Genomic DNA, 24,623 nt, shown 5'->3' with positions numbered 1-24,623 from the left:
CAACCTTTTAAAATTCTGCCCATCCTTCTTCAGATCATAAGGTAGGAAGATGGCCTTCTGGCACCTCTCAATGGCCTAAGTGACTCTGCACTGCCACTATCTGTCTACCTCATGAACCCTTTCACTAAAACAAGAAGAAAATATTTAAACAATTTCACAGAGGAACCAGCCACTACCTTCAGAGATGAGATAATGATACAGATGCCTAAAAGCCAGCCAAAATGTGCAGGTCCACGAAGTGCCCACACATAAAAAACTTACTGGGGAATTAAGACCTTTCATGCGTGGGCCTTTTGTATTCCTTCATCACTAATATCCCATAAGCAATCCAAGGTAACATCTGCCACCAGAAAAGGTACTTTGTCTATGCTGGCCCATCTTTGGAAGGCAGCAGCATGCCTGACAGTGACATATGATGAGGTTAGAGCGGGACAATCCATCTCCATTTTCTTGACAGGATGGCACCTCAGGCCATGCTGAGGGAGAGCAGGACGCCTACCCCACTGCTCAGGTTGCCAGCATCTACGATCAAGTGGTTGGGTGTCTGGCAGTGGACTCAGAGAAACAAAGACAGCCTTATCTTCTGGAATTCAAGGAACTTCATCCCAAAACCAAAATAACTGCTGAGTGGGCACTACTCAGTGACCCATGTCTGAGTTAGGCCTTGCCAGAGGGCACAGGGTCCATCACCCACAGTCAAAGAGAAATGACATAGCCATTTTAATGGCAAGGAGGCCTTCTATTTGGGCTCACATGGCTAAGAAAGATAAACCATAAAAATCCTGCAGGAGCAAGCCATAAAGGCATAGAAAGACAACAGCAAACAAAGGCTTATGGCAGGACCTCAGGAGCCAAGTGGGAGCCAAAGAGCCCAGGTTTCCAAAGAAGTGCTTGCAGCAGCTGATTAAAAATTACACGGCTAAGAAAACTGATATTAGTTAATGTTAGAACCATTTTCATTCTACTGTGCATTTCCACTGCACTTAAATTACAAGTCTTGATTTTTACATAAAATAACCAATGTAGAACCCCAACAGAGGGAGTGACAGAGAATCAGTGCACAGATACAGGTTGTATACAAACACCATCACCAGCCTCATGATTTGTTCTTCTTTTCACATTTTCACACATGTAGTAATTAAAATGAGAATTAGAAATAATACAGAATAAAATTGAGGAAGCAGAGAACAAATGATAAAATACAAAACAAAGACCAGCTATAAACCTTCCTATTAGGGAGTGAAGCAGTATTGTAAAGCACAGACATAAAATACTTTTCTGATTCCATTAACCAGTCAATCAACCAGAGACAAAATTTATTAACCATGGAGCTCTTCTTATGGAGAAGTAATTGTCTTCATCATGTTAAAGCAATAACAACTAATTACCCTTAGATCTTCACATGTGCAGAGCATGGCAAATTAGAAAAACAAGTTTATCTCTCTGCATACAAACTTGAAGACCCTCGTCAATCTTCTGACCTTCATATTTCTCTGATGGAAGAGGGCAGAAAGAGAATGTGCATTTCTGAATTATAATTTGCATGGTGATGTTGAGGATAGCAGCTAACAGGATTGGAATTAATGGTACTGAAACACACTGGCTGTCCCAGCAGGCTACTGCACAGAATTTGCATCTCCAAGCTCTTTCTTTAATAAAAGGAGCCTCTTTTAATTATTATTAACCTGGTAAGAGAGGGTTAAATCTGAACTGGGTGTAAATTTTAGCCACTTGGCTCTCTGCAAACCTTACTCTATTTTAATAGTTGAAGAAGGAACAAATACTTCAGCTCTGATTTCAAAAGCACCTTCTGGAGGAAGTGTTAAAACAGACTGTGTCTAGAAAGGCAGTAAATACAACTGTTCATAGCATGAAGTGATGCTAGGGAAAAATGAACATTTCTAAGATTTACTTAATTTCACAGAAAGCAAACTTCTTATTTTTAAATCTGTTCCTCTACAGGCATGTAATAGACCCTAAGAGTCCTAAGAAAATCAGCTCTGTTATGTCCTCTGAGATTCAGGACTGCTTAACCAACATGTCTTTGTGACAACTCTGATCTCACCTACAACACAGACACCTCCGTCAGGGTGTAAAGTACAGCTACCTTGATGATTTGACTGCTCTGACCCATCATTATCCAAAGACAAACAATATAAAGCAGATTTTCCCTTCTTAAAAAATTACATGTAAAGTTTCTCATGAGGAAAGGAAAAAGCAAACAAAAAAATCTGACCTTGTGCCATTGGGCACTGAACTTAAAACTGCTCCTGGGTCACTGGAAGCTTGTTTTCTAACTATATTCTTCTTTGGAAATCTCCTACAGGGTGGGGCATCACATGTATCTATACCAAAAATGTTACCAACATATTAAATACTTAGCAATTATAAATATTTATATATTTGATCTATAAAATACTTCATACACATTATCTTCTCTAATCCTTACAATTCTTTGCAGAAATTAAAAAAAAATCCACATAATTTCCCCTTATACTAAATCTATCTTGGAAATAATCTAATGTGACTTTCCCATCCTGTAAAAGTAGAGCCCAAAGTCCAAACATAAGTAATGAACACCCAAGACCATATAGCTAGTTGGTGGCAAAACTGAAGTGAATGGATTTCAGCCCAAGACTCTGCAGTAAGGATGAAGGCAGGAACAACATGAAGGCTGATGCAGTTCCCTACCTTCTAGAATGGGAATCATTCAGTCACTCTCACAAAGGAGCATACTGGATCTAGAGGAACTGAGTATGATCTACATACTGAAATGCAGACCTAAGAATAAGAATCAAAGGACAATCTGTTTTGTCTTGCTGAATTCTAATTCTGAAGTGCAATGTAGCTGGCATATTGAGAACTGCCTGTTAGAGAAGGGAGGCCTTTTAACCCATGTGGAAGAATGTCAGGGCATGGGCATTAAAAGTACCACCTGCCAACTTATAGAACTCAGTATCCCAGCCATGTCTCTCTTTGTCCCACTCTTCACATCACATAACGTCTACACAGGGGGACTACATGCCTCTGTCCACTCCCAATCTTGCAGCAGGAAGAACTGAGTCAGAAACTGTAGTTATTACCTGTATCAGTTTTAACAGATTCAACAATCATTTATCTTGCAAGTACTAAGTATCAGACACTATACTAGGTACAAAAGAGCCAGGATGGAGAGGACAAACATGATCTTTGACTTACTTAATATACAGCCTTCTATTTTCCTGAGCTCTATGAAATTTATGTGGTAAAGGACACACTCCTCTAACCTGGAACTGCCCCAAATTCAGGCATGCTACTTGCTGTGTGTCGATATATTTGATGAGACTAAGCCATAGAGCAAAAGCATGAAGCTGAGTGTTCAGTCCTTAGGCATGGGATCAGTGACCCCACAAAAGAACCAGAGAACACTGGGGAGGCTCATCCTGGCCATGCTGGAAGCAGAGTCAAACCTTTTGGCATCTTGATCTTGACCTTCGATGCTCAGGAATTTTAAGAAACACATTGCTGTGGTTTATACACTATTCAGGTCTTTTGGCATCACAGCACAGTGCTAATAATACTTGTTAATAAGTATATCTAAGAATACATCAGAGAAGTTATTACTTAGGAATGAGGTACCAAACAAAAGAGAAAGTAGAGTATCTGAAGCTGGCTAGTAGTGATGGCAGACAAAGTTGCTGCTGAACACTAAGTTGTGAAATACGGTAGCCAAGCTCATACCCCAAGGTATTATCTTAAGTGACATGGGAACACATTTCCATGGAGGAAGGAAAATTGGAGGACTGAGATTCTGCCATCCATGGATTGCAAAAGGCAAAGGAATCTGAGTCATGTGGTTGTTTTTAATATTACAGGGCAGCTTACAATCAAAACAGTGAATCTTGGCTCTTTTTGGAAATGTCTACATTGAGAACCTAAACAGAATTATGACAGCAAAATTTAAGGAGCCCCACTATGGCTTGCAGCTAGCTAGCAGAGTGAGCTAAAATCCAAGTACATGAAATGAAGACTCTGGCTTGAGCTACCTTTATAAACTTGCCATGTTCTCTTGACTAAAGCACTGGGACTGAACTACCATGGCTTCTTGATCTTTTGGCCTCCCTAACAAGGTTTTCCCTTTTGCTGTCCTTGCCAGAGAAGAAAAACACTGCTCTTCATTACTGTCTTTTCAGCATTTTGTCCTGAGACTGGGATCTAAACTGAAGTGCTTTGGGTGAATAAGCAAAGTAAGAAAGAATATATCTTGAAGGAAATATATGTTGTCTTGGGAGCCAGAGCAGAAAACAGGGGAAACTGGGTGGTTATGCATTCTGCGTGACTTAATATAATTTTGATTGACTAATTATTGTAGGATATCTAACTGTATAGGCTTGATTTGTGGTATAAGCTAATAGTCACTTTCCTTGTTTGCTTGGTTGGCTGAGGCAGATTTGGTCTTAGCTCTGGCACAGCTGTTATTTAAGGAACTCTCATATAACTCACATAATGCAAGCATCAAAGGCTGTAGATGAAGGAGAGAACATGGACAACATACATGTTTTCTCTGTTTCTACTAGGTTCTCCAAAGTTCTCTCACTCTCCACTTCATCACATTCAGAATATATTAGTTAAGTCATAAGTAAGTCAAGCTCAGAGACTCTTGGGAAGAGTGACTGAAGAGAAACAAGTCAAGGGCAGCTATATACACATGTAGTGCAGAAAATTTAAAATGGGCACAGTTACAGCAATCAGCACATATTTGACCTAAGTGCCTGCAGTTCAGAAGGATCTCTCTACAAAGGATACTTGTCCCTAACATTCAGTAGAATGAACAGAAATAAGCAGGCTCATTGAAATTTGCCTGACTAGCACACAGTGACTATTTCACCTGAGACAAAGAGACTTGAACACATTAATTTTAGTGAATATATATGAAGAGATGAAAACATTTAAAACTTTGCAGGAGCTCCTGGTGACTTCTTTAGGAAGTTAGAAAGAATGTCATCTTTCCATTAAAGTGCATAAAAGACAAGTAGTCTTCTGCTACTCTTTCATATCATAGGAGGTTCACTGAGATCTTAAATTTGTTTTAATGTTGCCTTTTGAGATTAGGAAGAATCTGAACATTGACTCCCTGGCTTGCAGACTAAGGATTACTAGGGTAAGAGTGAAGATGTGGAAGACTACAGGACCTTGTGCTTTTTCAATAGTAAGTCAAAGCCCAGCTTAGCCAGCCATCGAAAACCAAAATAACAAAGCAAAACAAGCAAACACACTAAGATAATTCATGGTAATAATATTGATTTTGTTAACTTCTTGTTCAGATATTCATATGGAAAAGTTTATGGGAAATAGTGGATTACAGTAAAATGATAGTTATGTAACATACATTTGGTTTCATTATTTGGTGTTTTGATGTTCTAAATCTTTAAATAATTTAGGAAGTTGAATACACAACAGAAAAATGGAAAATAAAATATATAGACATATACATAAGGATATTATTGTTGTAAAAGAAAAACAAAACAAATCACTTCCAATAGTTCTAACATCTATCCATTTGACTTTGTATGAAAACACATACCTGGATTTTGTATCTCCAGGTTACTGCTTAGAGGGGTTAAATAAGCTTATTGGTTCACACCCAAATCACCTCCATTAGGACTTAAAATAGCCTTTGGACTACTCTCAATCTCTTGGAATATCAAAGGTCCTCCTGGAAACACAAATCTAACCAATTTACTATCTTCTCTGACGTCTACTCCATCTGCTCTCAGCCAGTGTCCAGCGCAGTACTTTGCAGAACTCCACGTATATTTGGTGAATAAATGGCCAGGCTACTGAATTAAATTCTATCATCACATCTCAGGTCACAGTGTTGGCAAATGTTGTGGCTCTTGTGTTTGAGCACTGTTTAGAAAAGCTGTGGCACCTTGCTGGAGAAAGTGAGTTTCTGGGAATGATAAGAGGCTTGAGATGTGATAGCCTGGCCCTGCTTCCTATCTACCCTTCTGCTTCCTACTTCTGATGCAATGTGACCATAATCCTCACACTCCTGCTGCCATTCCTTCCCCTACAATGATGGACTATGTCACCTCGAACTGTAAGTCAAAATAAGCCTTTCCTCCATTTAGTTGCTTATTAGGTAACTGATGATAGCAAAATGGAAAGTAACTAATACAGAAATGCAAGATGAAATCTATACACATCAGAAAAACCCAGAGGTCACTGTTAAAATTTATAAGTATAGAAATAATTTTCTCAGGCCTTCTTAATAACTCTACCTTACAGGTATTTGGTTTGATGGCCTGCCAGTAAGAATCACTTCAGTATCACACCTTTCAGAGGTTGACAATCTAGGCAGTGGTTACTACTTTAAGAGGACAGTGGAACTACTGGGTGATTTCTTACAAAAGCATCAAGCTGAAGTAGATAGCCATGAGTTATGGATCATAACTTCCAGAACAACCCAAGAAGTTTTAAAGATAATTACCAAGAAGCATAAGTTAATTTTTATATTAAACTAAATAGCATCTTCACATATTTATAAGTTGCAAGCTCTAGACAACGTTCAAACCATCTGCAGAAAACTTTCCAAATGACAGGATCTAGGCTTACTGCTACTCCTGTTCTAAGGATGATAACTGAGGTAACATAGTATTTACTGTCCAGCGAAATAAACCCTTCATGTATTAGTTTATTTAACCCTAGCTTTGTCCCTACAATATTAGGCATTATTCTCATTTTATAAATAAGATTACAAAATAATTTGTCAGCGTGGTCAATCTAAAAGAAAAAGAAAAAATACATCTATTCTGTGAAGCTGACTAAGATCACATTATCCTAGCAGAGTATCTCAGCTCATGCTAGTATAACCAACTCCTCTCTGTGCTCTGGATCTAAGAAAATTGCAGCACAGGCCTTAAGAGTCATTTAGTGCACATTCACATTTCATCATGTCCACATTTTCTTTCAGGACTTAGACACTTCCTCCAAGGACTCACAGACAAAAAGGAGAAACTATCTCTCACATAAACCAGTGGGTGGAAGATGTAAGTGCTAATTAACTTGTCATTGGGTTGCTTTTCTACGCCTCTAACTATTTGAATTTTATGTATCAATTCTTTAAAATCTTTTTTATAGACCATTGAGCATCTGAAGTAAAAAATGAAGGGGGTGGTATAGAGAAAGACATAGAATAGAATTTCTTTCTTTTTAACTGAAATAAATGTCCAAGGAAAGTTTTCTTGACAGATAAATTACTGCCAGTCAGAAATGAAATGTTAAATCCTCAATCAGTGAAGCTCAGGGACTCTTTAATATATAGAAAAGATTTTCATGGCTGATGCTAAGTTTATTAGTAGGGTGTCAGGCCATGTAATGGTTAGTCTCCAGGTAAATGCTGATGCTAAGTTTCAGGAAACCTGTTAGGACCCGTCAATAGTGTCTTCATTACTTTCCTATTGGTGTGATAAGACATCATAACCAATGCAACGTACAGAATAAAGAACTTATTTGAGACTTTCAGTTTCCAAAGGTTAACTAGAGTCCATGAACATGATAGCCAGGCAGGCAAGCAAGCAGGCAGGCAGGCAGGCAGGCAGGCAGGCAGGCAGGCAGGCTGGCTGGCATGATGCTGGGCCAGTGACCGACTATATCTTGATCTTCAATCACCATACAGGGAAGGCTAAATTGGAATAGCATGGGGTTTTGAAACTTCTAAACTCACGGCAAGTCACATAACTCCTCCAACAAGGCCACATCTCCTAATCATTCCCAAACAGTTCCACCAAATGGAGACCAAGTATTCAACCATGATCCTATGGGGATGATTCTCATTCAAACTACTACAAGTAGTCTCAAGTTGAATGCTGATGCTAATTTTATTAGCAGGATAGTCAGGCTCTGCACCTTAATCAACTCTAAAGTTACTCCAATACTACATGGCCTTCCTACCAAAACACTAGCTCTTGAGAACTGGAAACCTCTTTGACATAGTTAGCAAACTAGGGTGCTCCCACCTCTTAAGAGGGTGATCTTTGCACTCTTACTCTTAATGGAGAATTGGCTCTAGTAGACTCACCTGAACATCACGCAAAAAGTTGTTCATTCATCTAAATACAAACTGTTTGAGGATCAGGTTCTAAAGGTGACATTTTTTTTTCAGTCTGCACTGTTCTTGCCAGAACATTTCTCTTCTTCTCAGTCTTATGCTCCACTCTATCTCCCTCTATCAGCTGTGCCTCTTAGCATCATAGAAACGCAGTGATAGAGTCCATCAATCGTTACCTGTCACTCACCATGCTTTCCCTCCCTGTGAAACTGGGTGGAGTCTAACTTAAGCCTCTTCCCTCTTTTCGTCCTAACACAAAGAACACTTACTCTTTCTTGAACTAAAGAGGATGGCTTTGTTCTTAGCTTCAGTAATCAATTATGATTAATACAGCCAGTGGGTATGCTTCTATCCTTCTAGCAAATAACTGGTTAAGACCTGAATTATGTGAATGAATTCTGGCTAATTAGAAGCAAAAAAATCTACTGGTACCTTCTAGGAAGAGTTTTTCACTACTGAGTATTATCATACCTGCATGAAATCTCCAGAATTATACCTGTTTCTGAATTGTAAGAAAGTAAAGCAATGATTTTATTTTAAGGAATTATATGATACACACATACACACACACACACACACACACACACATTCACGTGTAAGTGCAGTCATTGGTGTACTGTGGTGTCTATGTGGAGGTCAAAGGACAACTTCAAGTGTCAGCTCTCATTTTTCACTTCTTTTTTGATATTGGGTCTCTTGACAACTGCATATGCCAAACTAACTAGTTCACAGACTCTGAGGATTCTCCTGTTTCTGAGTTCAATTTTGCTGTAGAAGATCTGGGATTACAGATACATGCTGCTGTGCCTGGCTTTTACTTGGGTTGCAAGGGTTCAAATTTGGGTCCCCATACTTGCATGGTAAGCACTTTACCCACTAAGCCATCTCGGAGTTTTCAAGACCCATGGTCATGGCTCCTGGACTCTAGTTTGTGTGTTTTCAACTTAGCAAGACAACCATACTTGTGTAGGTACCCTTTCTTTTCTTGTTTTACAGAATGACCTGGGATCTGCATGTCCCTAGTAGGCTCTTACAGATCTTTTTCTTTCTCTGAGGATGACAGTTCTGCAGGAAAGTAGTCTTGTTTTGTCTCTTTTCTAGTTTCTAACTCCATTCTCATAAATGTCTGTTTTTAATAACATTGAAATGAGTGTTCTTCTGACCATTAGTCTATGGTGTATATAGTAGCATTCTTGTATAAATCTCTCTCTAAGACCTTTTAGAGATAATTTTTTTCATTATACAAACGATACATACATCTTTATTACAGAAAATGTTTATGGAAACTAAAGCACATAAAGTAACTAAAGGCTTGAGAGATGGGGCTAGGACTATAGCTCAGTACTACAGCACTTGCCTAGCATAGACAAGACTCTGGGTTTCAAATCAGCACTGGAGGAAATATAATCAATAGTTAAGGATTTTGCCCTCATCTAAACAATGCAAAACAATGATGGAAACTCAAGTCACTAGACAGAAAAAAAAACAAAGCAGATGGTGAGAATCACAGGTGTCTCACTGGATACTTGGTTATACACTGTTGTGACCAAAACAACTGACTCATCCAAGGGATGATAAAGGGAGATAAGGTTTATATGAGGTTACAATTTAGGGGATTTCCATCTGCCTACTGGGGAAAGCATGAGAGCATTCACAACAGCAGAAGCATGTGGTAGAGAATCCTCAGCTCATAAGAGCTCAAAATGCAGAACAATACTAGAATCAAGAGTCAACCTAAAATCTCCACAGCCTGCCCCTAGTGATCTACTTCTATGAGTCTCAAGTTCAGAGTCTCAAAGGATAGCATCACCATCTGAGGAAGAATAAAACATGAGTCTGCAGCAGACATTTCAGATTAAAACCGTAACAGGCACAAAATTATGTGTTTATGGAAAGGAATCCCCAAAGCAGAGAAAAGTGTGACCACAAATACACAGAATACCTTGTGTAGGTCCAGTTGTACCTACTGTTTCCAACAAGAAGGATAGAAGATATTCCACTGTTGGAGTGAACACTTCAAAAGGTTTTACTCTGGAATTGTGCTTGTTGGGCTGAGAGAAAAGGCTGCTACAGACCATATGAATGCTTAAGAGCACACCTTGACTATATACAAACAATTCCAAGCAACTTACATGGAATTTTAATCTTATAAATTAAAACACCAAACAAGGTGAAATTTAAAATCTCAGGAATTCAGCAAATAATGATAAAAATGCAAAGCATTAAAAAATGTAACTCAAACCAGAGGGAAAAATTAATCAGGGAATAATACTGAAAAACATGTAGCTATAGGAACTATTTGAATAGCAATCATTAAAATGATCTATATGTCAAAGAAGATAAGTAACTTGAGAATTGTGGGAAGACAACTAGAAGAGACCAAAAAAAATACTAAAGCAGGGCTGGGGATGAAGCTCAGTGTGGAGTGTCTGCCTAACACTGGAGAAAGCTCTCGGCTTCTACTTCCACCTTATAGAACAACAGACCCAAATGGAGTTCATATAGAATTATCAAAAGAGAAGTACTGAAAATGAGAAGTAAATATAAACTCATTTTTACTGTAGATTACAAACGATTGAAAAACTATTATCAAAGAACCTAAAGTAATCAAAAGCATCCAAAATTAAGCATATCAGGAATAAAAATGTTTAATAAGAAAATGGAGCAATAAAAACCCAGAAGACACTGGGAACCTGAAAAGAGGTTACATTTTAAAGTATTTCTTGTGAAAAAAATACTTGCACAAATTGTCACTTAATTACTATTGGCTACCAGTAATAACTAAAAGTAAACAAGGAGCTATAATTAATAAGTCATAAGTCACACAAAATTTAACAAAAATCAATATGAAGCAAGACAATGGGGAAGGGGAAATGATATAAGATACAGAAAAGTAGAAGACAGCAGGAAATGTTCAAGAGCAGCGACAGATAGAGTGAACTGCAATCCAGCCTAGGCTGTGAGTATATCTATTTGGTTTCAAACAAAACAAAACAAACACAAATAAACCTCAGCCAACAAACAAAAAAAAAAACAAGCCTACTACAATAACAAAATAATTACATATTGGGGAAGTATGTCACAAACTTCTAAATAGCCAATAGAAAAAAATCTGAAAACACAATGTGTTCATAATTGTATATTTCTCAACTTTACAAAAACATCTGAAATGAAAATTTAAAATTTAAAAGCAAAAATGAGAAAACCTAAAATTAATAGGAAAATACTTAATTGAATAAAAACTTAAAATTAATACAATAAGCTAATATGGTGGCAGATAACCACATTTCCAACACTTAGGAGACTGATGCAGTAAGTTTGAGCCCAGCATGGACTACTATATGAGGAGACACTGTTACAAACATCAAATCAACATAAAAATACTGACATAAATAAATATGTAGAATGCAGCAGATACAAACTTAAAAGTTGTTTTAGTCCGGGATTCTATTGCTGTGAAGAGACACTATGGCCAAGGCAACTCTTATAAAGGAAAACATTTAATTAGGAACTGGCTTACAGTTCAGAGGTTTAGTCCATTGTCATCATGGAGGGGAGCATGACAGCATGCAGGCAGACATGGTGCTGAAGACATAGCTGAGAGCTCTGCATCCGGATCCAAAAGCAAAAGGAAGAGAAAGTAACACTGGGCCTGACTTGAGCTTGAAACCTGAAATCCCATTTCCTCCAATAAAGCCACATCTACTTCAATAGTGACACTACCTATGAGCCTATGGGGGGCATTTTCTTTCAAACCACTACAAGAGTAAGTTCTAATATTAAAACGTTCATACCAAAAAAGAAAAAAATCTCCAAGTACCTAAACTTCTACCTTACTTTAAAAAAAATCACAAATTAGCTAATCTTACATGGGAGAAAAATCGCCTTTTTGAACAGGGATAGCATGAGGATAAGATGTAGCTACCAGTGTCTCCCAGTTTCTAAGGATGATCTACCAGCATTCACCACTGGAGGATTTAGATTTAACACAGATAAAAGATTAGGATTCTAGTTGTGGCACCCAGAGATTGAGTTACCATTGTTTCTAAATTAAGTTTGTGTGGTGTTTTCCTTCTTGTGGTGGTTCTACTGGGTTTCAGAGAGAAAGGTACAGCTGCAAAGAGTGAGTTTGCCAGACACGCACCACAAAGGCCTTGTGGGTTTTTGAAGCATGGGGCTGGCATGGTAGTGACCCAGCAGTGGGAACTTAGCAAGCTGGGTGGAGAGATTTTAGACCTCTGAGTCTGAGTCTCCATGAGATACAAACAGGCAGGTCATTGCTGCGAGTGTATAGCCCGTCAGCCCGCCGGGGCAGAGAGTGGCAGGATTAAGACTAGGAACCTGGCATTCTCTTTTTAATATTTCCCACAACAGGTGGCACCTAATGTGGAGCTACATGACAATATTCTATTTTTTTATTTCTTTATTGGATATTTTATTTACATTTCATATGTTGTCCCCTTATCTCATTTATCCCCCCCCACCCTGCTGCCCAGGAACCCCTATCCCATCCTCCCTCCTCCTACTTCTATGAGAATGTGCCCCCACCTACATCTCCCCCATTCACACCTCCCCACCCTCAAATTTCCCCACACTCGGCATCTAGCCTTCATGGAACCAAGGATCTCCTCTCTCACCTATGCTCGACAAGGCCATCCTCCCCTACATATACAACTGGAGCCATGGGTCCCTCCCTATATGCTCCTAGGCTGGTGGTTTAGACCCTGGGAGCTCTGGTTGGTTAGTATTGTTGCTCTCCTCATGGGGCTACAAACTTCTTCAGCTCCTTCAGTCTTCTCTCTAACTCCTCCATTGAGAACCCCATGATCAGTTCAATGGTTAGCTGTGAGCATCAGCCTCTGAATATGTCAGGCACTGGCAGACCTCTAAGGAGACATCTATATCAGGCTCTTATCAGCATGCACTTCCTGACATCCACATCAGCATCTACCTTTGCTGACTGCACATGGGATGGATATCCAGGTGGAATGGTCTTCAGATGGCCCCACCTTCAGTTTCTGTCCCACACTTTGTCTCCATATTTGCTCCCTTGAGTATTTTGTTATGCCTTCTAAGAAGGACCAAAGCACCCACACTTGGTCTTCAGTCTTCATGAACTACATGTGGTCTGTGAGTTGAATCTTGGTTATTTCAAGCTTCTGAGCCAATATCCAACTATAAGTAAGTGAATACCATGTGTGTTCTTTTGTGATTGGCTTACCTCACTCAGGATGATATTTTCTAGTTCCATCCATTTACCTAAGAATTTCTCCAATTCATTGTTTTTAATAGCTGAGTAATACTTCATTGTGTAAATGTAACACATTTTTTTTTAGCCATTTCTCTGTTGAAGGACATCTGTGTTCTTTCCAGCTTCTGGCTATTATAAATAAGGCTGCTATGAACATAGTGGAGCATATGCCCATGTTATATATTGGAGCATCTTCTGGGTATATGCCCAGGAGCGGTATAGCTGGGTCCTCAGGTAATGCTATGTCCAATTTTCTGTGGAACCACCACACTGATTTCCAGAGTGGTTGCACCATCTTGCAATCCCCACCAACAATGGAGGAGTGTTCCTCTTTCTCCACACCCTCGCCAGCATCTACTATCACCTGAGTTTTGGATCTTAGCCATTCTGACTGGTGTAAGGTGGAATCTCAGGGTTGTTTTGATTTGCATTTCCCTGATGACTAAGGATATTGAACATTTATTTAAAACCAGATACACTAAAAAATAATATAAGAGAAGGGGGTGGGGGAAAGACCCTCGAATACCTAGGCACAGGGGAAAAGTTCCTGAACAGAACACCAATGGCTTATGCTCTAAGAGCAAGAATTGACAAATGGGACCTCATAAAATTCCAAAGCTTCTGTAAGGCAAAGGATACTGTCAATAGGACAAAATGGCAACCAACAGATTGGGAAAAGATCTTTACCAATCCTACATCCGATAGAGGGCTAATATCCAATATATACAAAGAACTCAAGAAATTAGACTCCAGACAACAAAATAACCCTATTTAAAACATGGGGTACAGAGCTAAACAAAGAATTCTCAACTGAGGAAACTCAGGCAGTGTTCTATTTTATTGACAAAATTGATGGACTGGGTGTTAGGTCTATCTTGTACTTTATAAATTACAAAATGGTAATAGTTGTGCTCAATTTATATCTGAGATAAAAGAATCTCCATAGTGTGGGATGGTGCTGAGTTTTTTAATATTTCCCGCAACAGGTGGCAAACCAACGTATTGGGCAAGAATCCACTAGAAATTTAAGATTTTTAGCCTGAGAGTTAGAGTTTTATTTTTTAAATGAGTAGCTGGGTAGTGCTGGGAAGAGTCATGTGGACTCAAGCACAGGAACCCTGAAACAAAGAAAAGGGTCTAGATCCCCTGTTGTGGAAAGAGACAAGATGGCTGCTTTGAGTCAGAGAGCTGTAGAATGGAAGTTGCCTACTTCTTGGGGCAGAGATTGACTGAACTGTGAATTTACAAAATTGGGATTATTTGCTTTTAGGATAGATTTATATACAAATTCTGTCTGATTCCTATGGGGAATTTTGCCCGTGGTTCAGAACTAGAATAGGGAAAAATCAGTCACTGCCTCCAAATAGAGAGAGCAGTAATAATTGCTTGCTATGTATAAGTATTAATTATTAATGTCTGTGGCTCCAGGTAAAGAGATCAACAGATAGATATTATAACAGGTATTAATAATATAAATGTCTGTGGCTCCAGGTAGAGAGCCAAACAGATAGACTGTATAACAGGATGGTTGCTCTAGGCAGAGAGATTAACAAGTAAAAACTACCTGCTTCCTATTGGCAAATATTAGTGAAAGTTTGAATCAATTGCTTTAAAGATGGTATAAAGATATATTGCTCTAATATGCCTTACAGAATACTCAAACTCTATCAAACATGGTCTCCACAGGAATCTTGGGTTATTATCTTGTAGAGAAAAATAGATAAGGCCTAAGAATAGACACATACAGTATTTTAGTTTACTTCATTTGTTTTGGATTGTTTTAATTTTCAAAATGGTTGTGATTTTGAGTATCGTGGTTATATTATTCCTCTGGGAGAAAGGTCAATATAAAGGCTTTAATGGTTACTAGCTCAAGGATATGCTCATGTGGGAGAAAGGTTTTGTCTTTGCATTTGAAAATGTGATTAGTATCTATACACCTTCCAGAGTAATATGGATCAGATTTGATAGAGAGAGATACCCAGAGAACTAGATTCCAGAGAGTCAACCAAACAAAAAAAATTTATCTTGATGATACTAAAATTTTGTTTTGCAATCTGTACATTACAGAATATACAGCCTTGGTGATATCTCCTCATCAGATATGCTGACTGACTTGCTTGAAGTCAGGTGACTTCTTGTGAACCAATTCCCTAATTAATAAAGGAGCCAATCACTAGGCAAGTAGAAGGGACTTCTGGGATGGAGGGAGAGAGAGAGGAGGAGAAGAGGGGGGGTTTCTTTTTTGGATGGGGACAGTGTGAGGACAAGATGTAGCTACTAGTGTCTCCCAGTTTATATAGCGGATCCACCAGGATTAGCCACTTAAGGATTTGGATTTATTACAGATACAAGATTAGGATTCTAGTTGTTGGTGCCCAGAGATTGAGCTACCATTGTTTCTGGCAAAAAAAAAAAAAAAAAAAAAAAAGGAAGAAAATCATAAATCAGTAAGACAGCTGAAAACAGGCTTGCTCACTTGGCGCACATACTTGGGCCTTCTTTATGTGGCTCCTCTACATGAGTTGGCTATGGCTTCCTCATACTATGGAAGCCTTGGCCTCTACAAGCAACAATAACTGAGAACAGGAATGGTGTGTCTTCTCTCCAGGTATAGGCTCACAAGTCAGGAAGGGCTGCTGCTTTGATATTCTATTGATTATTGTGCAGTCTGAAACCTGCCTTAATTCAGAGGGAGAATGATACCATCTCTCACTGATATAGCCTCAAAGCTCTATGGAAAAGTATGGTAGAAACACTGCTGGACATACCCTGAACAATGAACCCACAACACAACTGGCATGATACACGACATCATTTCCCTTTAACCTGAAAAACTTCTGTATTGGCTGTGGCATGGATCTGACTCCAGGTTCTTTAAATTTCTGTGTATTTCATATAATGTTAACTTTTGTTTTTCAGGTATATTTTGAGAGATTCATTATTTTACTTAGCTTGACAGACAGGTTCCTTTTTTTTTTTCTTCTAGCTCTTTGAAGATGCCATTGTATAGTGTCCTGATTTGCATGTTTCTTATACCAAGTTCAAAATAACTCACATGCCTTTTCCCTCCTTGGCTGATTTTTTTAAATTTGTTTACTTAGTAATCTAACTATGCTATTGTGTGGCTTTCTTTTGGCTCAATATGATAAATTATTTTAAGCTTCTTGAAAAAAATTGGTTAGTACCTTTCCCTAAATGTAGAAAAGTTTTCTGTCAGTCATTATTATATATTTTATTACTTTTTGAGGCACATTTTACCTACATAGACCATATTATCCTAGAGTTCACTATGGATCCTAGCTCAGGCTAAACTTGAACTTACAATGCTCTTCCTGTCTCTAGCCTTCTGAAATCTGGAATTATAAAACACTACCTTTAAAATCACTGAATACATTACATTGTGTTTTCTAAAGCTCTTATACATTCCCCATCTGTGCTATTGAGTGGGCTCAATAATACTTCATGCCTACTTCAGATTCTGTTATATGTTATATTTTACAGTTCCTTGGATGTGACTTAAGTTGTTTTTTTTTGTTGGTTTGGTTTTTGGTTTAGGTGTTTATCTTGTTGTTGTTGTTTGCTATAAAATTGTGGGTGCTAAAGTTTCAAAGTATGTTATGTATCCTTCAAGTCTTGCTGGTAGGCTTAATTAGGCTGTGGCAAGACTACCCCTGAATTAGTTTTAAAAATATGTAAGAAACTCAAATACCCCTGTAACAAGAAAATAGTAAGGGTTTTTTGTTTTGTTTTGTTTTAATGGACAAAGGATCTGATTAGACATTTCTCAAAAGATGACATGAGTGATAAGTGATTATTGGGTATTTAAAACTGGTCAGAGATACACAAAGCCACAGTGAAATATCACTGCATATCTGTGGAACTGTTGTCAAAGGACAACAGAGTCTGGATGGAGGGCTAGCTCAGCAGTCAGACTGGCTGCTCTTCCAGAGAATCCAGGTTTAATTCCCAGCACACACTAGTGACTCAAAACCATCTGTACCTCCAGTTCCAGGGGATCCAATGCCTTACTCTGGCTTCAGTGGGCACCAGCATGCACAAGGTACAAACACACAAACATATACACATGCAAGCAAAACATTAATACACAATTTTTAATGGTAACAGATAAACACTAGAGAGAGCAAGAAGGAAACGAAATTACAGTGCAGGCTGAGTGTGCATTCCTGGACAGTAGTTATGGAGAAAATGTAGGAGTTTCTTTCAACACTAAAAAGAGCCACTTTAACATCTTCTCCAGAGAAAATGAAATCTTTTCCAGAGCTTTTCCATGTTTATCACAGTACAGAACAGTTAAGACATGAGTTCAAGCCCTATCATCACTGGGTGAGCAGATAAGAAACAGTGGCTTCCATAGACAATGAGAATGAAATGGTCTTTACATACAAGAAATAGGAGATGGAAAATTTGGAGGCCATTATGTTAAGTGAAATAAACAAAGCAAAGAAAGAAAAATACTGTACAATTTCTCTTGAGCGTGGATCTATAAGAGCCACATCCAAACGTGAGGAATGTAGAAGGCAAGGGATGGTAGCTAGGACAGCAAAAGCACTAGAGAAGTATAGATCAAAGGACTAAAAATTCAAGTTGGATAGCAGCAGGTTGAAGAGATTTATGGTACAACACGGTGACTATGACAATATGTTATATTCTTGAAAAAATGCTGAGAGATCTGAAGTGTGAAAAAGGTATGGAATAATATACAATTTATTGGTTCAATTTAGTCATCCTATAACACACACACACACATTCAAAACATGTGATGAAAATTAATACAAGTAAGAAATACATGACAGTTTCTTTGGAGCCTGAACTGCACTAAGCTGTGGTCTAACTGACACACAAGATGAGTCCCTGGGTAGTTGTCACCTCAAGGTCTTGGAGTACATGATGGCCCCTGGATTCCTAGCCACCTCACAGACTCTACTGGCTTCTCTGTTACCTGTCAAGCATCACAGCATTCCTGCACATGGCAAATTACTGGTAACCAAAGGCTCCAATGCTGTCCCACTGCAGATTTGCAGAGCCCCTCTTCTGACTCCCCAGCTGTCTCATCAGCCCCACACCCCCCCATCTGTTGGGGTTCATATTCTTATTTTTACTGGTGATATAGTGCTGCTGTGTTGCAGTTAAATAGAATTTGCAGATGAAAATCAAGTGAAATACAGCAGCTTCTGTGCTGCTGCTCTCTCAAAGACCAGAGATTGATGCCCTATTGTCAGCACAGGGGCTAGCTGTCTCACATAGCTACCTATTTTACAAATGTTTATGGTAATATGTAATGATGGCTGGGGTGGAAATCACTATAAATGCTATTCAAAAGACCACCAAAGGAAACAAACTGAGCAGTGACCAAGGGAAAGAAGCAATTGCAGTCCTACCCAGCTTCAACACTTATGAACTACTACAATTACCAGCATGGCAAGATATGGATAAAAAGGTGCATGTTCATGGCAACCAATACGTGTACAATTGGACTTAAGCCCCACTCAACGGAAGGAAAATCATTCCGACACTGGAAACTTAGCGAGCTTTCTAGGGCCAGTGAGGTCAATGACATTATAAAAGAAAATCCTGCTGTTTATTTGCTAGATCAGGATAATTCCATACTACATTCTAAATCTTATCCTTAGACCACAGATAAATGTATCTACTACTTCTCATCAAGAAGCCTCTCTATATAGCAAATGGAGGCGATTGCAGAAAACCATAACTGTATATAATGATCAATAGATCATAGGGAGCACAGGCAAAAGAGATATACCTCTAATACTGTTCATACATCTATGGCTCAGGGAACATGGAAGAGAAGAAGCAGAAAGAGAGTAAGAGGCAGAATATCAAGGGGTCTGCTGCTAAATTTTCTCCTAGAGATAGCTAAACAAGACCAAAACAATATAATACCAAAAGGAATGGGGAACATCTCATGGACTCACACTCCTATACAATGAACTACAGGTCACAGTGAGTGTTGGGAGAAGAATTAGCCTCTCCTAGGAATGAGCTCCCTTACTGGTTGGCCAGTATAGTGTGGGAAGCTTTGAAACCATATAAATACCACAGGCAGATAAATACAGGCAGCAGATTGTATTTACACACACACACACACACACACACACACACACACTTGTATTTATACACAATAATAATTTAAAAAGAGGCCATCGACTTGTAAATTGCAGGTGTCATGAAAGGGGTTGAATGGAAGGTAAATGGGAAGGGCTGGAGGAAGAAAAGGGAAGGGAAAAGAGATATAATTATATATAAATTAAAACATATTTTTAAAAGTCAATATAGAAATAAAGACAAGATGTGCTGCAAGATACATTTTCCATTTAGATATTTTTGGATACTATGAGGAACACTGATTCAACAAGCCTAAAAGTGTTCGTTTTTTCTTTCACATCAATGACAATGCAAGTTTTTTAAAACAAGCAGGCAAAGATGGCTTTCAGACTTACGTTCGCATTCTCTGACATCCAGGTTGAACTGTTGTAATGCTCCCAAAGTGAGCTGTCGTACTTCTGCTTCTAGCAAAAGCTGCATCAAGGATGTGGCTAAATGCTTGCATGCTGACATACAGGCTGTCTGGGCCACCTTTCCCTGAAATACAAATGTGTAAACAAGAAAGTTAATAGGTTAAAACCAAATGCCATCTAAACCTATTCACTCATTTGTTTATTTTATGAATTTAAGACAGAATCATAGCCATCCTAGGATGGCTTCAGACTTGCTATATACCCAAGAATGACCTTGAATTTCTGATCTTACAATCTCAACCTCCAAAATGTTGATGTTATGGGTGGACACCACCATGCCTAGGTAATATGGTGATGGTGTCAACCTGAGGTCTTTGTGTACTCTAAGCAAGCACTGTACCAACTGTGGACATCCCTAAATATGAAAGTTTAAATAACTTCTTCTATTCTTCAATTAGGAATTTCTTTAAGGTTCTCTATCATAATACTTGCACATCTTATAGCCTTGGAAGTATACATATGTTGACAGCAAGTACTTTAAACACTTGCTCCATCCCACCAGTCATGGTAATTAAAACACTAAACTATATTCTCAAAACCCAAATATGGGCTAAGAAGCATATTATTTTAAAATTAACAGTAGAGATGCAATATTCCAAAATCGTAAGTAAATTGAGAAAGAATATTAAGAGGAAATAAATATGAAAAAGTCTTTTCCAAAAACTCTTTATACATTTTAGCAACAGTCTCTAGATACAAAACAGTACTTATTGCTCTACCACTTGTCAGTAAACTCAAAGCAAAAAAGACCTCTGATATGTTATTAAAAGGGTGAATTTTGTTTTCTTACAAAACATTATTGAGATTTACAGATAAATTCTATGCTAATTTTAAAAATAAATTTTAAATTAATATTTAACTCTCTTTATAAAAGCATTCAAACCAGTTATATAGTCACTAATATTAAAATCATAGTTTATGCCTCTGAATGACATCATTAGTCACAATCCTACTTTGCATCAGAAATGACCATTAATAGCATTAGTTTACTCTCTGGTACACTGTAAACTCTGCTCTGACGGGCTGGGGTATGGCTCAGTGAGAGACCACTTGCCTAATGGTGTTTGAGGCCTTGAGATCCATGTCCAGCACCACAATGAGAAAAAAGGAAAAGGAAAAAGAAATGCTATTATGACAAGTACAGGAGCAGAAACAATGGGCTTCCTCTGTGTGCCAACCTTTAGCCATCCCTAAACCATACTTCTCAAATTATGAATGCAGACAAAGCCTGTCATGGAATGTGATTCTACTGGACTATACTTTAAGCTCTCTCCTTAAGCAGGAAGTTATTACCTATTCTTTTCCCAAGTATATGAATATAAAGGCTGAACCCATCTCTGATATAGAGGCCAAGGCTTAACTTAGGCCCTAACTTGCTACTACTCTTTTGGCGTCTTTACTGAAGGTTGTGAGAAAAGCTGAGTCTGAACATCTTGCCTCTTTGTGAATCCTGGTAATTGTTTACCTTCTGTACATTGGCAGGTTTGTGCCTATTTATATTATTTTGCTTGCCTTATCTCATACATTCCACTTCACATGTGAAACAAATTAGGCATAACTTCCCAAGAATCCCTGTGCTCACTTCTCACTCTATTGCTCAAGATGGCTTCTTCAACATTAAACTACTTACGTGAACACAGCAGCCACTTTGTTCTAAGTTCTAGCCCTGGTCTTCCTAGGCCAATAGCAGTGTAATCCTTCCAGGTTCTCCAACAGGAGATTGTGGAAGCTCTGATTACCTAATTTCTCTGAAGTCACTACCCTGCACTCCAGATGTCCAACAGAAAGCATCCAATCCAGAACACAAAGTCAAGGCTGGTAGTAGTTACATTATCATGGCTAACAATTGGCATCTTTTTTCTGTATGATACTTATACTAAGTATATATTGATAACTATATAGGGATAATCTTATATTTATTCTAAAATTTCTAAAGTTTCATCTATTGTCCTACAGCCCTATCACATCTATAAGAATTCTACTATTATTCTTACTACTCCCTCAATGTGTCCTTGTTCTTTGCCAGGTTTTAAAATACAAGGTTTCGTATAGACAAGGTTGACCTCAAACTAGCTATGAAGCTGAGAAGGGATTTGAACTCCTTATCTTCATATCTCTACTGTCCAAATATTGGGATTAAAGGCACTTTAGGCAGTGCTGGGAATGAACCTAGGGCTTGGTGCATATTAGCTAACCATTCGACCATCTGAGCTACATCCCAAATCCATTAAAATTTCCTTTCTCCACATTAAAAATCAGCAATCTCACTATTATTCACCTATAAAAATGGGTCTTTGAATGTCTCAATGAGCTTGCAGAATTGTCTTTACTATAGAGATACTTTGAGTACCACTTCCTTGAGTGATACTTTTGAACTGCCATCTCTCTTTCCTCTCCTGGAACACTGAGAGTACACAGGTCCATGCAGCCTCAGTTCCATGTTGGGTTTTTTCTTTGATGCACTCAATAAAAACCATAGTTGAAGTCTTGATCTTCCTGAGGGATTGTGATGTGTTCCATGGTCCTCTTATGATGCTGGACAGCAGTGACAATGGCTAATGCAGGATATAAAGAGCCAACAGCATGCTATGCTGAACTGGTGTTCAAGGTGTTACAATGAATTGTCAACTCCTGTTGTTCACTTAGGATAGGTTTGTTAGGATACATTCTTATCAAGTGAATAAAATACATTTTAAACCTTTCAACTATTCTCCACAAATTTCCCTTTTATCTCTTTGAGCTTGGGAATGGGCAGGAGGAGATCCTTTCTGTTTCTTTTTCTTCCGACTTCTTTCTGATTTGAAGACCTTGTAATATAGTCAAGGCTAGCTCAAATTTTAATGCCCACTTCTGTCTACAAAGTAGCACTACCACACTCAGTTAATCTGGGGACTTTCAATAAATTTGATCTTGGGTTTACTCATACTGAACTCAGCTTTGAGTCCATTGTTTAATGTAGTTAATATAACTTTCAAAACTCATATAATAAAACCAGTTGCAGTAGTGTACATCTGGAATTGTAACACTCAAATGGTAAAAGTCCAGGGCTTCAAACCAGCCTGGTGTAAAACACTTCCTTTCTCATGCTCAGTGCATATGAGTCTTTAATTGTAGATTTTGTTATTTTAGAATAAATAATAAATAATAATCCTGTTCAAATAGTCCATCTTTTTTCTGTTTTTTTTTTTCCACTTTCCCTACCACAAAGGGTTGTTGTTGTTTGTTTCATGTTCTTTGTTAATATCAATATGACTCATCTCAGGATCTGTGCCTATTAACTATGTGAGCTTTTCCGTAAGTCAGTTTTTCCTTCTTATTAGCATTTTAGAAAGTCTTGTTTAGTACATGTGCCCTGTAAGTGAAATGTTATACAGTCTCTAGATTAGCTTCTCAGCCTCAACACAGTTTGGAAGTTTGTTCTAGCAAGCAGCTAGATGTGTAGATTGTCTTGGTTATTTAGACTGGTTTTTAAACTTTATTACTGTGGATCTATGCTCGTCCTGCCTTTACTCTCAGGGCCTTGTTGTTCATTTCTGAACATGGCCCTACTGGCAGTTCAGCTAAACAGCACAGTGTTCACCAGCTCTCTCCAGGGACACAATCCTCTATGTACCTGTCTATCAACTTGGAATATCTGTTGTTCTCAGTCTTCAGCAGCGGTTGTCTTCCAAGTCCTCATACTGTCTATCTGCCTTTGAAGCTTAACAGCTAGCCAAAAACCATGAGTAACTAAATGAAGGTTTTTTGGACAGTTCTTTCTCTTTTCTCACTTCTTTGGTCTTCTGCTTATTTAATTATAGTCCTACTGGTATCACAAATGTTTGCCTGAAGTATCTCCCTCATTAGGCAATGCTATAATTTCATATTTTCTCAAAAAATTTACAGTAGTTTGTGACTAGATGATAAGTTCAACATCATTGCTACACACCCAGTACATTAAACGAATCACTGCTTTCCTTTTAAAATTTGTCAGTCTTTTTTGTTTTTGTTTGTTTGTTTTTTAAAGACAAATTTTTACTCAGTAGCCCAAATTGGCTTCAACCTTGCACCAATGTTTCTGCCGAGTCTTCTGAGCAGCAGGATCCCAGGGGTGCAGCATTACATAGGGTCTAACTGGACAGCATTGTCTCAATCTTCAGCCTAGACTGGCCTCTAACTAGTCAGCCTCTTGCCTCAGTCTCATGGTTGTTGGTATTACAGCATGTGACACCACACTTGGCTCAGAATCTTTTAAATTTATCAGTTTATATCAACCAGGGGTAGGAGACAGCCCTGTAGGAGTCATTTAAAGAAAGTCTTTCTAGTTACTAGTTTCCTGTTTTGAGTACTAAGCACTCAGTACTTTTCATCACCCCTTGGCAAACATTTATGCTTCATAAAAATTCTATGTGTCTTTTGAACTAAAATTGACAATAAAAGATGAAGAGTGAATCACTAATAAGTGCACATATATAAACATGCCCTAGAACACTGGCTTTAGCCATCCTCTCCATGTGCAAACTAAGACTATTTTAATGATTGGGTTAAAAAAAGAAATCAATGCTACTTCCAGCACAGTTTCTCACTTGCACTAAGTACTAAGTAAGTGCAATATACTTATAATTATTATTCCTATGGTGTTAATATAGCACTGGGTATATGTGCTTAAAATGTTTTATGGATTCAAAATATTTTATTTCTCATGTCTTCTACAGAATCACATGAATTTCTACGTTTAAAC

At 38.2% G+C, this 24,623-nt stretch overlaps 1 protein-coding gene across 3 annotated transcripts in view; it reads right to left on the bottom strand.

The window, feature by feature from the left end:
* Positions 1-24,623, bottom strand: part of Exoc6b (exocyst complex component 6B) — a 456,985-nt gene that overhangs the window by 157,908 nt on the left and 274,454 nt on the right. For all 3 annotated transcript variants that reach the window (XM_028762430.1, XM_028762431.1, XM_028762432.1), the window contains exon 19: positions 19,826-19,967. In XM_028762430.1, the coding sequence (XP_028618263.1) occupies positions 19,826-19,967 (142 nt within the window). The remainder of the gene's footprint in view (positions 1-19,825; positions 19,968-24,623) is intronic.

The sequence above is a fragment of the Grammomys surdaster genome, unplaced genomic scaffold, assembly GCF_004785775.1.
Source record: "Grammomys surdaster isolate TR1022 unplaced genomic scaffold, NIH_TR_1.0 133, whole genome shotgun sequence".
Taxonomy (NCBI): Eukaryota; Metazoa; Chordata; class Mammalia; order Rodentia; family Muridae; genus Grammomys; species Grammomys surdaster.
The sequence above is the reverse complement of the archived record's forward strand: the minus strand, read 5'-3'. Positions and strand labels throughout refer to the sequence as shown.